The sequence below is a fragment of the Carassius gibelio genome, chromosome A10 (assembly GCF_023724105.1).
Source record: "Carassius gibelio isolate Cgi1373 ecotype wild population from Czech Republic chromosome A10, carGib1.2-hapl.c, whole genome shotgun sequence".
Classification (NCBI taxonomy): Eukaryota; Metazoa; Chordata; class Actinopteri; order Cypriniformes; family Cyprinidae; genus Carassius; species Carassius gibelio.
In genome coordinates, this window is record NC_068380.1 from 10323651 (window position 1) to 10338487 (window position 14837).

General features: G+C 36.7%; 1 protein-coding gene across 7 annotated transcripts; it reads right to left on the reverse strand.

Annotated features, from left to right (window-relative positions):
- Positions 1-451: 451 nt before the first annotated feature.
- On the reverse strand, positions 452-14787 carry LOC128021127 (synaptotagmin-like protein 2). 7 transcript variants are annotated; one of them, XM_052608083.1, is made up of 19 exons: positions 14526-14787; positions 12175-12338; positions 11639-11790; positions 11227-11350; positions 9911-9965; positions 9721-9814; positions 7677-8147; positions 5241-6620; positions 3775-3879; positions 3607-3660; positions 3044-3138; positions 2761-2868; positions 2432-2601; positions 2238-2340; positions 2003-2164; positions 1657-1753; positions 1479-1578; positions 1185-1390; positions 452-827 (listed from the first exon to the last, which is right to left on the reverse strand). In XM_052608083.1, exons 2-19 carry the CDS (start codon positions 12273-12275, stop codon positions 682-684), a joined length of 3723 nt encoding a protein of 1240 aa, XP_052464043.1. In that variant the 5' UTR covers positions 12276-12338; positions 14526-14787; the 3' UTR covers positions 452-681. The 7 variants fall into 7 exon arrangements, with proteins under 7 accessions (XP_052464043.1, XP_052464044.1, XP_052464042.1 ...); XM_052608084.1 differs by having other exon boundaries at positions 3089-3138; positions 12175-12429; XM_052608082.1 differs by having other exon boundaries at positions 12175-12429.
- Positions 14788-14837: the final 50 nt, after the last annotated feature.

Sequence of the window (14837 nt, forward strand, 5' to 3'; positions counted from 1 at the left end):
TATTATTTTTTTATTTTAATGGCTAAATTTCATATCCATAAATCAAAAAAAAAAGAAAATAAAAAAACATGTATTATAGCATTTAAAAATGATGTGAAATGCTATATTGAATCTATATTACCCTCGTAGAAACAAAAAGCTATTCAAATTTTGCAAGCATGTAAACTTTTTAACGTATTCCTATATTTTTGTTTACATCTCCCCCTAGCATTCATTTGTATGTGTGTGCGTATTGTTATTGTTACTGTATGGATGGTGTAATTCTGTGCAATATCAAAAATAAATAAATAAAAAAGTTGGTTATTTGTCACAGTCATCCAAAACTTTTACTTTGTATTTGTTACTAGATGTTCAGAATTGTACATATAAAAGTGATGGCAGTTGGACCATTTAATGTTGAGTGTCTTATAATGCTCTTTCAAGGCAATTAACAAAAGAAAAAAACTAACAGATTTTTAAACAGGCATTTTTATTTCAAGACATTAAATCCACTTACTTTACAATAACAGGCATATTATATTTGTCATTCTCTTTGTTTTCCTCAACAAAAATGTCAAGAAACCATCAAGTTAGATCCTATATATTTAACATTACATACTGTCTTCCTATATAATGCATTCTTCATGTTCACAACCATTTTCATGTATTTGTTCAAATGTGTCACCATGTCTCAGTTTCTAACTATCTAGACATTCTTGCCATGACCATCATTCTCAAAGGTAAAATATCTTCCACCCATTCGTTCGGAGATTGCATCATTCTCTCCCACAGAGCTGCTTCAGCAACATTAGAGTCCATCCAAGTCACCTCAGTGCCATAACTTTTACCTGCAATGAGATAATATTGACAAAAAAATCCTGACAATTATTATTTTTTATTTTGGTAACACTTTATAATAGGTAACACCTATTAGTTGCTTATTATCATGCATATTACTAGAATATGAGCCATGTATTAGTGCTAATTAAGAACATATTAATGCCTTATTCTACTTGACCTTATTCTACATCCCTAATCTTACCTAATACCTAAACCTAACAACTACCTTACTAACTATTAATAAGCAGCAAATTAACAATGTATTGAGAGAAATGTCATAGTTAATAGTTAACAAGTATTACCTGTTCTAAAGTGTTACCTTTATTTTTTTTTTTAAGTATGGTTGTAATTCCTCTTTCACCTACCTTTTCCAAGACCCAGCCTAATACCCCCAATGAAGTGGTTGTTGAGTCTGTCGTGATCCCACACTGTAAGCTCCACACACGCCTCTTTGAGATCCTCTTGCCTGAAACCTTCATACACCATGGTGTGGTTAAACACAGGGTTAGATGTCCTCTTCAATACTCTGGTCTTCTGACGGCTTTTTCGGCTTGCATCTGGGAGGACTGCGCTGGAAAGACAAAATTCACACAGATTGAGCATCCCACATCTAATGATCCAACACATACAAATGTATCCAATAAAACAGCAATAGATACCATTTCACAAAGGGGTCAATGGCAACACCTCTGGTAATAGGCAGATTCTTGCATTCTTTCACCCATATTTGCACCTCACCATTCCCCTTGTTTTTGTGATCTATCAGAAAGGAAGATGCTTCTTAAAACATATTTTTAGTCAAATAAAATGTCAGCATCGTAAATCTTAGCAGCTTACTGTGAGAAGTCTGTGAGACAAAACGCAGAGCGACTTTAATCTCAGCACTCATTTCCACGCTGCCGACAGAATGTTTTGGGCTGGTGGGAACCTGAACCTGGGTTGATGAAGAAAGGCAGATTTTACAGAAATTCCAACAAGCATGACCCCATGCAAACATATTTTTTGATGCATTTACTCAGTTTTCTAAAAAGAACAGCAACAACAACAAAAAAAAAACATTTATTTAGCTGTCCATTTTTTCCAACAATATTAACCTACATACAGATTGGTCTGCAAGCCACCAGTTAAAAACCATCCTAAGAGGTTATTTTGACCAAAGTATACATGATTAACAATATCTTACCCTTCCTTTGAGTAAATATTCATTCATCTGAGTATTACTGAAATCCCATTCAGCCAAATCGAGCTCAACTTCTCCAAGAAACATGTTACGCCCGAACGTATCATTGTGCCACACAGAGGTGTTCAGCTTCTGGGTTTTCAACGTCTCCAATGGAATCTTAAACTGCAAAGAAATTACCACTTTGATCATCAAATTCATTTTAAAACATATCTTAACAAGTTTGGAAGTCTCATACCCGTAGGATTTCATTGTAAGCTGGATCTAGAGTCTTCTTCCTCACACACGTTTTCTTCTTTCCATATTTTGCTTTGTCAGGTAACAAGTAACACTTAACATACCTGAAGTTCAATCAGACGAAGCACATAATGTACGGTATATTACTGTTTACCTTATCTTTATTCTCCTGATGTGAAATATTAGTTCACTTACGGATCAGATCGGTTCCTTTTAACATCCGCCACAGCGAGGTCCTTGCACTGCACAACAAAGATGTGGAACTCTCCCAGTTTTTGCACGTAGTGAATGGCGAACTGGATTGTTCCTTTGATTTCCACATGACCAAACTCACCACTGTAGATGCTCATTACACTACCAGTAACCTATACATACCCCATAAAGACATAGATCTGTGTAGAAATCATTTTATAATAGCATGTTATCACAAAAACAAAATAGATTAATATGTTCATTAGCATTAAATCAGAGCAAAATTGCTCTATTCATAATCATTGGGTTGTGTAAAAACAGGAGTCACATACAGAGGACATGGAGGCCCCTTCAGAGCAAGTGCTAAAATTAGAAGGAGTGTTGCATGTTCTCAGTCCGTCATAGTAGAAACTGGCACAGTCACTGTTTCTGCAAGCCATCTAATTAGTCACATGCACAAACAACATGAGGTTGTTAGCATTCATGCAGGTTAATAAAGGCAGTGAATGTTGGTGTTTGGTCATAGGTTAAAACATAAAAATAACACTTTTTATAACTAATCTAGGGTGGTGGTTGTTATTCAAATAGGGTACTGGGTTTTAGTTTGTATTTTACCTCTTGTTGCATGAATGCAGGCACAGACATACTCATCATCTTCACCTGTTCTGGGTCGGAGAAAGATGTTTTGGTGTTTGAAGTGACTGCAGACACTAAGACAAAGGAGACAGTCATTTAGCGGATGCACATTATGGATCTAGATAGAGGTTAAATGAATATTGAATGTTTTTTAGTTTGTGTCTAGAGTTTTTAATTGAAGGGGACATTAAAGAATTGATTTAGGTACTCCATCTACCTCACCATTAGATGTTTTGGGTGGTACGGAATGCAAATCACTTTTATCGCTGCCATTAATCCACCTGGTCACTGGATTTCCATGTGCCATTTAAAGGGTCGATTATGAAAAGGAGGTTTTATGTCTACTTTAATGTCTGGGGCTTACCTTCTGCTCTAGATGTAATAATGCAAATGTATAAAACTCACTGAACATTAGTTTAAAAGCTAAAGCAGAGGCTGATATCAAAATAATTTAAAAACCATTCAAAATACCATTTGAAATTTAGTTACTTTATTACCGATTTATTATTATTAATATATTTAAAATATATAATAATATTTACCATTTTCCATACTCAGTCTAACGTCACTCCTCGGATCAGTCTTCCATCTCTCTTCTTGGTACAGATGACAAAGTATTGTTAAATAAAGATTTAAACAAAACAAGAATTTTTTCTTAAATAAGGTTAAAGTCAACCAAACATAGGGCAAGGAAGATGAAGGAAACTTACGTAAAGGTGTGGATGACAGGTCCTCTAGACTTTTGGAAATAGAGATGGGTCTGGCATTGGCCCGCTCAAGGGCAGCTTTGACAGGGCTGTCATCCTCACTGTCCCCTGTCACAGCCCATATCAAGAAGGAATCAGCAAACCAAATAAAAGCAGAGGTCTACTGGTGCATTATATACAACTATTAGTTCTGAATATCTGATTTGAAACACTGATTTAAGGGGGCATTTCCACCCATTAGATTCTGATTTCAGGAGATTTGAAATGTATCTGTAATTACTATGTACAATGTAATTTAAAACATAAGAGCAAAACAATTTATTAAATATTGGTTATACATTTAAAATATGAAATATACAAATTAATTTTAATAAAACTATAAAATAAAGACTTTAATGATTAATAAGCTGATTTATCAGTGTCAGAGGTACTAGTGTTTATTTGACACGAACTATAAACAATATTTCAACCTTCATGTTATAAACTGAAACTTACCAGAAAAAAAAAAAAAAAAAAAGATTTTCATGATTTGAAAGAAATACATTTAGATTACTGAAATAGATCATTACAGAAACACGTAGAGGCAGGGCTTAAATAGTCATAAGCCTGTAGAACAAGTAGGTAATTTTATCATGTCTACAAATTTGATGCAAAGCATCAAGTAGGACATGTTTCTTAGGTCACACTGAGCACTTGTTTTAAGGACATAAACCCTGCTTCCACAAAAATCACAGAACCAATCAAGGCCTTTTCTACTGAAACTAGTCTGAACCCAAATGGAGAGGTGAGCTCACAGTATGAACTGGCGTGTGAGATCGACCAGGCTTCAGGTGTGGAGCTCCCAGAGGAGTCAAAGGTGATCTCCTCTGATTCAGGCTGGGAGTGTCGAGAAGGGGAGCTCTCATTGCTCACTCTGCCTTGGTTCACCTGTTCAAATGTTTCACCTGCCTGCACCTTTACCTTTTCTCTTTCATCAAAGACTGCCTGCTCAGATACGCCCAGGTAATAGTGTAAACTCAGGGGAATATAAAACCGGGTCAGAGAGTCTGCTGACAATTTCCGTTCTTTGGGCATGATGAGTCTTACATCACTGCCTCCATCTGAAGTCTTCCTGTGGGGTTCAGGAGAAGTACATGGCCTGGTTTGCCCTGGTTTAACCCTTACAATGCATGGATTCTTGTCAGCAGGATTGATATCTATCGCAAAGGTTCTTAAGGGAGAACCATCCTTCCTGGATTCTTTGTTTGGATATGAATCTCTACGAGGTACTTTAGACTGCAGTAATGGGCTGGGTGTTCTAGTTTGATCTTGGTCTTTAGGGCGGTAAATGTCAGTGGACTGTGGCTTATCATGTTGACCTTTTGCAGGGAGACTTCTGAGGGGAGATGGTGGTGGACTTGGCTTTGAATGCTTGTCTGAAATGAACTGTTTGAAATTAGAAATATTCTGGGTGCTGTGAGGTACCCTACCTCTGATATCTTGAAGGTCTGGTAATGGCACTGTATTTGGACTTCTCTGTTTTTCCTCGGTCTGTTCCATCTTCTCTTTTTGTGTCGAAGCAGCCTCATTGAAACTCATTCTCTCTGGGGAACTTGGGTTGATTGATCTGATGTCAAACTGAAGTTCAGAATGTTCCACTAAAGAACGTTTTGGAGATGACTCTGGGGATGGATCTTTAACGTTAGCTGTACATGTTGGTGAGCCTACAGTTACTCTAAGGCCACTTTTTTCTAACTCCCAAAAATTAATCGAGACTTTATTCTCCTGTTGACTTGGGGTCGTTTTGAAGGTGGAGATTTCATTTTTTAAGTCAGATATGTCCCTGGAGAGTGACTCTTCTTGTAGCTCATTACCCAGAGATTTATCTTTGTGTTTTAGCAATGCACTGGGTGACAATTTGCCATTCATTTTTGTTGTGAGAGTTTGTAGTTCGCTGCTTAAAACTTCTGAGACCCTATTGTTCTCCAAACTAGAAGGCTTCAAATCTTCATGTGAGGATACAGCTGATATTTCAACATCATTGGATGATTTTCTAGGTAAGACTGGAGAAATCTCACAAATTGTAGATTCTATATCAACTGGATTTGGATCATTGGGCTTGGGTTTTGATGGGCTGATGCTTGAATCTGACAATCTTCTGTCCACAGCATTGTGATAATTCTCATTAAGCTTAGAGTTCTCACTTTCTGTTTTGATGCTTAGTATTTTAGGCCCACTGTTACCCCTTTCCCAGGATGACTTCAGGTTGGCCAGTATTCTCGGTGATATTTCACCTTGGTCAAATGTCTCTTTTTGTGGAGGATCTTCGCATATTGGTTTGTCTGTTTTTTCCTGCAGTATTTCTGCAGTTTTCCTGTTTGTAGAAACAGAGGTCTGTGGAAGTATATCATAATTTTTAGGTCTCAAAGTGCAAGATGTATTATATTCTGAACTTTCTGTTTTATCTTGACTTATCTCTTCTTTCTCAAATGCTTGAACTTCAGAACACAAGTCTTTTTTCTCTGCTCTTGAAAACAATGCAAAAAGCCCTCTACGTGGCTTTGACGGTGGCTTGTTCTTTGGCTGTACAACTGGAGGCACTAAATCTTCCGACTTGGCTTCTGGGTTTTTATGATCTTTTGGTCCCTCTTCGTTAACCTCTTTCTTAACTGGCAACTCCTTCGGCTTTCCATCTAGAGAACTTCTCCCAAACCATTCAAGTACCTTAGAAAACGAACGACCCCCTTCCACTGTAAGCTTATCAGTCTGGCCCTCTGCACTTAACCCAATGGCCTTACCTGTGACTTCAGTAGAGTCGTGGAAGTTAGACACCTGGGAGGACTGAGGCTCACCATAAACCTCATGGTAACCTACAGTGAAAACAATCACAGGTTTGAAAGTCTTCATTTTTGCATCTAAGTGATAAGAGAATAATACTTGTCATCAGATGATGATATTACACATTAAACTTGAAGTAAACACCCAGATAATAGTTATTTCTTGCAGTGCTTATTTACTAATCACCATTTGTGTTTTAATCAACATACACATGAGCATTCACCAGAACCCATGTGTGATATGTATGAGATATGCACGCACATGCAGTTAGTACGAGGGTACACAGATGTGTTAGCATGTGAACTGTTGAATTACATATTGATTGATTTTTGGGCTGATTATCTCACGTAAACACATTTCTTGGTTTTGGTTATATTGTTATGTTTCAGGGTGTCTTACCAAAGGGTTTTGGATCATTTCTCACTGTCTGGTTGGACAAGTCATCTACCTGTCCATCCCTGAACCTTTCTATGGGCTCAGTGCTCAACACATGGGGACAATTGTGATTTTTAGACGACTCCAGGCTGTTGTAACTTTTTAGACCAGATGCCCATGCTAACTCCTTGCTTTTATGGGATAGTTTACCCAAAATTGAAAATTCAAATCGGTCATAATTTACTCACCCACATGTCATTCCAAACCTGTGTTACTTTTTCTTCTGTGTAATAAATTTTGAATAATATCTATATATATTTTTTGTTTGTTTAGTTTTTTTCTATTCAGTGAATGTCAATGGGGTCCAACATTGCATTTATTTTGCATTTATGCATTTAGCAAACGCTTTTATCCAAAGTGACTTACAGTGCATTTAGGCTAACATTTTTTACCTAACACGTGCTTCCTGGGAATCGAACCCACAACATTGCACTGCAAACACAATGCTCTACCACTTGAGCCACAAGAACACTGTTGTTCATTAAACACGTTCATTAAATGGACAAAAAAAAGTTTAAAATATCTTATTTTGGAGTTAGCAGACCAAAGAGAGTAGAATACATGCTTGTAACAACATGATGGTGAGTAAAATAATTTTCATTTCCTGGGTAAACTATCTTTTTAAGCACTTCTTATGGCTATAACTATGTTACCATTGTCTGTGATATGGCTTCTATCCTGGTCCGACATAGGACTCCAGTCTTCTTCCAGCACACTGTGCTCTCCTTGTACTCTCTCTATGGGCCCATCGACAGAGGAGAAGCGGACCTGTTTTCTATCTAAACACTCTGACGCAGAGTGCACGGAGCAGGGGGAAAGAGGAGGGCTGATGGGAGTTTCAGGACTGACAGGGCTGATCATAGCTGACGACTGACTGCTGCTGCTGTCATCACTGATAGGAATGTGGAGATGCAGGGAGACAGTAGAGCTATGGCTGGAGATGTTGTGCTTCAGGATGCCTTTGGGAGCAGGGGTTACGACCTGTTTGACTCCATTGTAACTGCTGGCAGTGTCCAGGGAAGAGTCCTTGCAAGGTTTGCATTGTGTGACTATATGGGTGTCAGTGTGGTCTGTGTTTAGAGTAGTGTGATGGAGTGTGTAGTTCTCAGCTGGAAGGAAAGGTTCTGAAAAATAACCAAATAGTTGGGTAATGAAGCAGTAAAAGAAGGAGCAAAGACACATACATGCACAAAAAAATGTGAATTCATGTTTTATGATGAATTCATTTAGCATTTTAATTAACAGTTGTGTTATTGTCACAGCAGTACAGTATCTGTTAATTGATGAAATTTAAATGGTATAGGAATGAGATGGAATACACTGGATAAAAGCTTGCAAGCAACCTACGAATATGATGGTCCAAAGGATAATAGATATATTGATACCATATCAAGTACTGGCCTATAGTTCAGCTGAACTGTTACAGTCAGTAGTCACATTTTCACCTTTTACAGTGTATGTATTCCAAATATTCACAACTTTTATATTTACCTTTGCACTCATTAAGACTTGCCTTACTACAAAATAAAAGCCCATCAAAAATGTACCATCTATGTTTGAGGTACAGACTGGTCATGTGTGGTGGCTTAACTACTTAAATCGACATATTTCTCTGTGTAATCTTCTTAAAGTTTGGCAGCTCCATAAAGCTGTGTTTCTCAGACCACTACATCAGGTTCAACTCTCTGCTGAAAAATTTTGGCCAGACCATTTCAAGGAACGGCACTTTTTCACATGTATTGTAATAACACTAAATGTTACATATTACATATCAATGCCAATTATAAAACTACAGCTTAGTTATTCTATACTAATTGTACAAGCAGAGTAGAGTTAAATCCTGGAAGCTACTCTATTGTTGTACTTGTGTGATTGATTACTGAGTGTTTACATTTTGTTCCCATATGATCTTACAGAAGCTTTTGATTATTTTATAATCAGATCAACAAGTGTTTTTGCCAACATATAATGCAAATGTAGTGTTGCATTATGCAAGCTATAGTAACTAAATGCAGGTTTAATAGATATGCATGCAGACAGCATTGAGTTATCACACCGAAAGCAGAGATCATATCAAGCCAACACCATACACCAGAAGAGGTTAACATGCTGTTCTCAATGGGGATCAGTCAAACAAACTTACTGTTCTTGCAAGAAATATGTTCTGACCCTTTGCCCTTTAGAAGATCCACTCATTTAAAAACACAACCCATCTATTACCTCATCTATTACTGGACTGAACAGCATCAAAATCATCACGCAAATGTTAACTCTATGCCAATCATATAGGTTACATCACAGACATCATCTGTCAAAAGCTAGATCCAATAGAAAACGCTGCGTTAAAAACTGTAAAACATTTTTGTTATTGTTAACTAAAAAGTCATTTTGGTTAATAAAGCTGAAATAAAATAAAATATAATAATAAGATGGAAACTACTGTATATAGATATATAAAAAAAATGGTATGAATCAACATATAATTAGCTAAATTTGCAAAACTGATTTTAGTAGTTAAATTAGGTTGATTACATTATCAGTGAATTAAATAAAAAAAATGGAACTTTTTTAACATATGTGATTAAAATGGCAATTTCCGTAATGCCTGAATCTTTTACATCATAAATATTTATAGATTAACATACTCTATGGAGTGTACAAAATCAATTTAGGATAAATTGAGAAGATATTTCTCACCCTCAGCAGGTGTCTGGTCAGCCTCCTTAACTCCATTGATAAGTCTGGCTTCATCTCTTTGTGATTGCACACTATTGAATGGATTCTTCCTTGGCTGCGTAATAAATTTCATGGAATCATAAAAATACATCATGAATAAAACAGAAAATTCAGCAAAATGATCTTAGTTAATTAATTTTGTGTAGTGTACCTTGATTTGAGGTCTCTGTCTGTCCTGTTGGGCTTCTGGCAACTCATCATCCACCCTGTATGGAGGTGATATGGTCATATAGATTCAGATAAAACAATCTGATTAATTAAATGCAAGATTCACTAACATGATAACAGGCCACTGAAAGCTTTGCATTGAGCATTGATTAATGTGAACAGTTCAGCATAATGCAATCAGTATATTCAATCATCAATACATCTTCACGGTGCTGGTCTTGAAGCTCCTGGAAAGTCACAAGATTCAGCAGTCTAAGTTTCCATGCTGCGATGTGACAGCATAATGCCATTACATGGTGTCAGACAGAGGGGAAAACAGCAGCATGTGGAATCTGACCCCTAAAGCAGCTTACTGGCTCCAGATTCCCCTCACCAATGTCTGGGAAAACATTAGATACATGGGAAAAGTTTGCCCTACAGATTACGTTAACCCTAGAATACAGGTTCACTCCTGAATCTCTGCCAAATTCACAACTGAGTATACATAAACTGGGAGACAGATTACTTTTCTTTTCATATTGTTGTACATGAGCTGATATATGACAGCCTTAAAAGCTAGTGTCCATAGAGTTAAGGCTGTTGATGACATCATGATCAGTCCAGCCAGGCTAATGGGTGGACGCAGCGTTGGTGTGTTGAAAAGGCAGAGCCACCATAATTTCCGTTAATCAAGTATAACAATGGCATGTGCTTGGTACTGATAACAGAAATGCATTTTTGAGTTTAGGAAACTCAACTGCTCCGGGTATGTGTTCACAGTGTGTGTGTGCACTTTGGATGGGTTAAATGCAGAGCACAAATTCTGAGTATGGGTCACCATACTTGGCTGAATGTCACGTCACTTTCACTTTTTTTTTTTTATCACCATAATTGATTTGTGTTCAATGCACTTCTAATTATTTTATATGCAAAATGCTACATACATTTTCTGTTTGAAAATAAACAAATAAATACATAAAACACACACTCAGATTTGCCTGTGTTACACAGGAAATTACAAAGTGTTTAGTTTTTCTTTGGTTGTTTCTTATCTCGCATATGGCACGAAAAATAGGTGCATGAACACAACCTAACTATGCAATATTTAAAATGTTTGTACAATGCTGTCTCATAATAACCAGCATAATGAATTACATAAAACCATGTGATCAAACTACATTCTACAAGATTTCACAACACAGGTATAACAAAAACGAGAAAATCGACAATATTTCATCCTGTGGTGCATCACATTTCAGTCAGACGAAATGTTGTGCTGGAATGTTTGGATCAGAAATGTACTTAACACTAAAAGCTCACCTCTCGATGTGCGTTTGTGTGGATGGATCATCAATGAGTCCTAAAAGCTCTGGAGGGATGTACACATCTTTCTTCTCACCATAAGCACGACTGGGTTTCTCCGACCATCTCTGAGAGAGCTCCACTGCAATAAGAGATCATTTGTTCTGTTCAAACATGTATTTACAGTCACAAGTACACATCTTAAAACCTCTAATGGATCTACATGAGATATTTGATTTAATAAATGCTTTGATTAATGGGTGCTTTTTCATTAAAGGTAAAAATGTGATTATATTCCCCTTTAAAAAAGGGTGATGCAAACACTGAATTCAGGTGCTAATCATGGATGGGGTACATGTAATGGAAATAATGAGAGATAGGAACAGAGTTCATTCTTCTCTATCTGATTCTGTGCGCTGGCAACACTCACATATCGTCACGGGTTTCTTCTCTCTCATGGACGCTCTGATGATGTCGGAGCCATGGATCCTGTCTCTGTGTCTGTGATTCTTTGTCTCATAAAACCACTCCCCTGTCAAGTACTTCAGCCTGCTTCTGTCTCGCTCAGTCTTACGAAGCTGCCTGAAAGGACATCAAATTTATAAATAAATAAATAAAAAAACACTTAGATTAACTTATTTTAAGATTAACTTATTTTAACTTGAGCACTATATTTTTAGAATGGTATATCATGCACGAGATGCTGCAAAAGATTCAAGAACAGAAAAAAAAGAAACATTTATTAAAAGTTGAATTTATTTTAAATTTAAGGACACATTTTTAGAATGGGATGTGCAAAATGCTGCAAAAGTACATTCCTCTGTTTACATACGCAAACACTGGAGAAGTGGAAATATGGAATGCAAAAATGTGTTCTGTGTAAATGGCCCATTAGTTTGAGTAATAAGTGGACTTTTCATAACGTTACAATTGAATATACAATCATCACCTTTCTCCTATACTCACTTGATCCTCTGTTCTTCCAGCTTCTTAAGCTCTGCATCTCTCTTCAGCACTGCCAGGATCATCTCTTGCTCTTCCTCTGTCAGATAACTCAGGTCAATCATGATGAACGGCTTCGGAGTAAGTGATGCTAACAGATGAGTCTCAGATCGCCTCTGACTGGTTCACTGAAAGTGTCAAGAGCATCACTGTGGGTAACTTGAAGGCTGATGCTTGATAAGTCACTTCATCACATCATGGAGAACATCAGAGGAGCACCTGCGCCAGACACACAGGAGCATCAACAAATGAGTATGAACTTGGTTCACAAAGAACTATGTCTTCCCTGTGAATTCTTCTGACCATTAAGATATCACATGATCCTAACTGAATCTTTTTTAGCAGGGATTTCAAGACGTCTGCTTCGAGCATCATCTATTTTGCCCTAAATATAGAAAATGACATATTGTTTCTCTATATCAACTACATTCCATACAGTATGTGCTCAACACTGGACATGTGACATGGCATTGTCAGATGACTATCAGAGGATGTGAGTACTGGTTGCTTCTCAGAGGAAAGCACACAGTCAAATACTCTTTTGTTCCTAAATCCAATTACACTTAACTCAAATTAGGTGGCAGCACACAAATGGTATCAATTTGAACAGTCTGCTTTTCTAAAAAAAAAAACAAAAAAAAAACACACAGTTTAGAAACCCATGAAAAAAAAGGAATATGTCTAAACCATTTAAAGAACTGGAATTTTTATATTCTTTATTTATTTTATTTTTTGGATGGAACGACTGTTGGCAGAAATCCACACGTCTATATAACGTAATATAAAAAATGGAATAAATAAATAAATAATGTGTCATTTATTTTTACGTTCATTTATTTTATTAATTAATTATTTTGCATATTGTAAGATGACAATCTATAATCAGATTTCTGGCTGTCCTGTCAGATTCATTTGGCTTGCATAATTGTGTGCAATAAGGCTACATGTAATAATAAATGTATCATAAAAATTAATAGCAATAAGTTCCTGTCTTGCATGGGCATATCGCTGTGTCTAGATAAAGCTATGATATATTCATTACAGCCAGAGCGGAAGTTTGTTGTTACATTCCTATTTTGGAAACCTGTTCCTGAGTCATTTTCTTGATTGCGTAATTTCCATAAAAAAACACATCTACAGGGGTTTAATCTCAAACACACACACACACAAACACACACACACACACACACACACACAACATATTACAGAAGCATTTTCCTTATTGTTCCAAGGAGAACAGGATGATTCTTTAGATTCTTTAGTAATGACATTAAAAAAATAATAATAATAATCTAAATTTCTAATCTAAAACACAGCTACGGTAAATGATTTCTCAGTACAAATCAGATTTCAAAATGACACAATAAAGCATTTAAGTGTCCGGTGGATCTGAGAAAGGCATGTCATGACAACATCGGTGGGATGATCATCTGTAAATCATAACTCTTCAAGGGATACGTCATTACCAAATTAAAGAAGAACTAGTCTCATCCAAACAGAGTGAACATGAATAATACATGTAATCATTTGCCTGTTCCACATCCCTTTGAGGCATGTCGTAACAAAGAGTTGTCACCTGGTTTGGGTTCACTTTTTACAGGTTTGCAGATTTACTGTTACAAACCGTTTTACCGGGTTTCGAGCATCTGAAATGTTTTTTCCGCAGTGACTAAGAGAATGATTTAGTTCAGTTTTGTTGTTGTCGTTTTTATAAATTGTGTGCCAAACCAGCATTATCAAATTACAACTATATATGAAATAATATTTTTTTTTAAATCAGCTTTGAACATGCTACCTTATGAAGTGGAACATTTCAGTGTTTGTTTGGTTTGCTTAAACTAAGGCAATGCTTCAATTATGTGTGTGTGTGTGTGTGTGTGTGTGTGGTGTGTGTGTGTGTGTGTGTGTGTGTGTGTATGTATATATATATATAATATATAAAGAAAAGAAAAGAAAAGAAAAGAAGAAAAAAAGTAAAAAAGTAACTAATCACTCTCTGATATGGACATGAATAAATGCTCTACATTCTTTACTAAATAGCTTTACAAGCATTAAGTGATTAAGGAAACAGGAAATGAGAGAACATTCACAGTGGCTCCAGAGATAAAAACTCTAAACTCCAGACATGAAAACATCCTAATGAAATGAGCGCCTGTTGAAACAGAACCCATCCCTGTCACAGCATGCAGCAAAACTTCCAACTCACTGCAGTTCAGGGAAACTGTGAAGTGAAGTTACAGTCTTACAAAGTAAAAACAGTATTAAGGCAAAGAAGCATTCATGTAAAATAAAACAGCTGACAAGCGAAAGTTTACCTGAATCTTGTTTGTGTGGCTGCCAGACTGCGATGTTTTCCAGCACAGTTACTGTAACATCTGAAACACCAGAAGAACCAACTGATTTAAAACTCCAGCTTTAAAGTGAGGCGTTTACTGCACGAGCTCGCGTTCAACTGGCTGCGTGTGAACACTACTAAGAGCTAAAAATGTTGTTGATAAACTTCGTGAGGAGTTCCGAACGATATCCAGAAATGCTGTCTAGGTAGGAGGTTCACTAAGGAGGTTCACTACGTACCCTGCGCATAAAAGGCGTGGCCATGCGCACTCTCATAAACTTTCACACACGTG

Coding starts and splice junctions, on each gene's coding strand:
- LOC128021127 (XM_052608083.1), bottom strand. CDS start 12,275: ATGATTGACCTGAGTTATCTGACAGAGGAAGAGCAAGAGATGATCCTG. Junction 6,621..7,676: donor AAGCCATATCACAGACAATG/GTAACATAGTTA, acceptor TTTTCACTGTAG/GTTACCATGAGGTTTATGGT. Junction 1,579..1,656: donor TGTCTCACAGACTTCTCACA/GTAAGCTGCTAA, acceptor CCTTTCTGATAG/ATCACAAAAACAAGGGGAAT.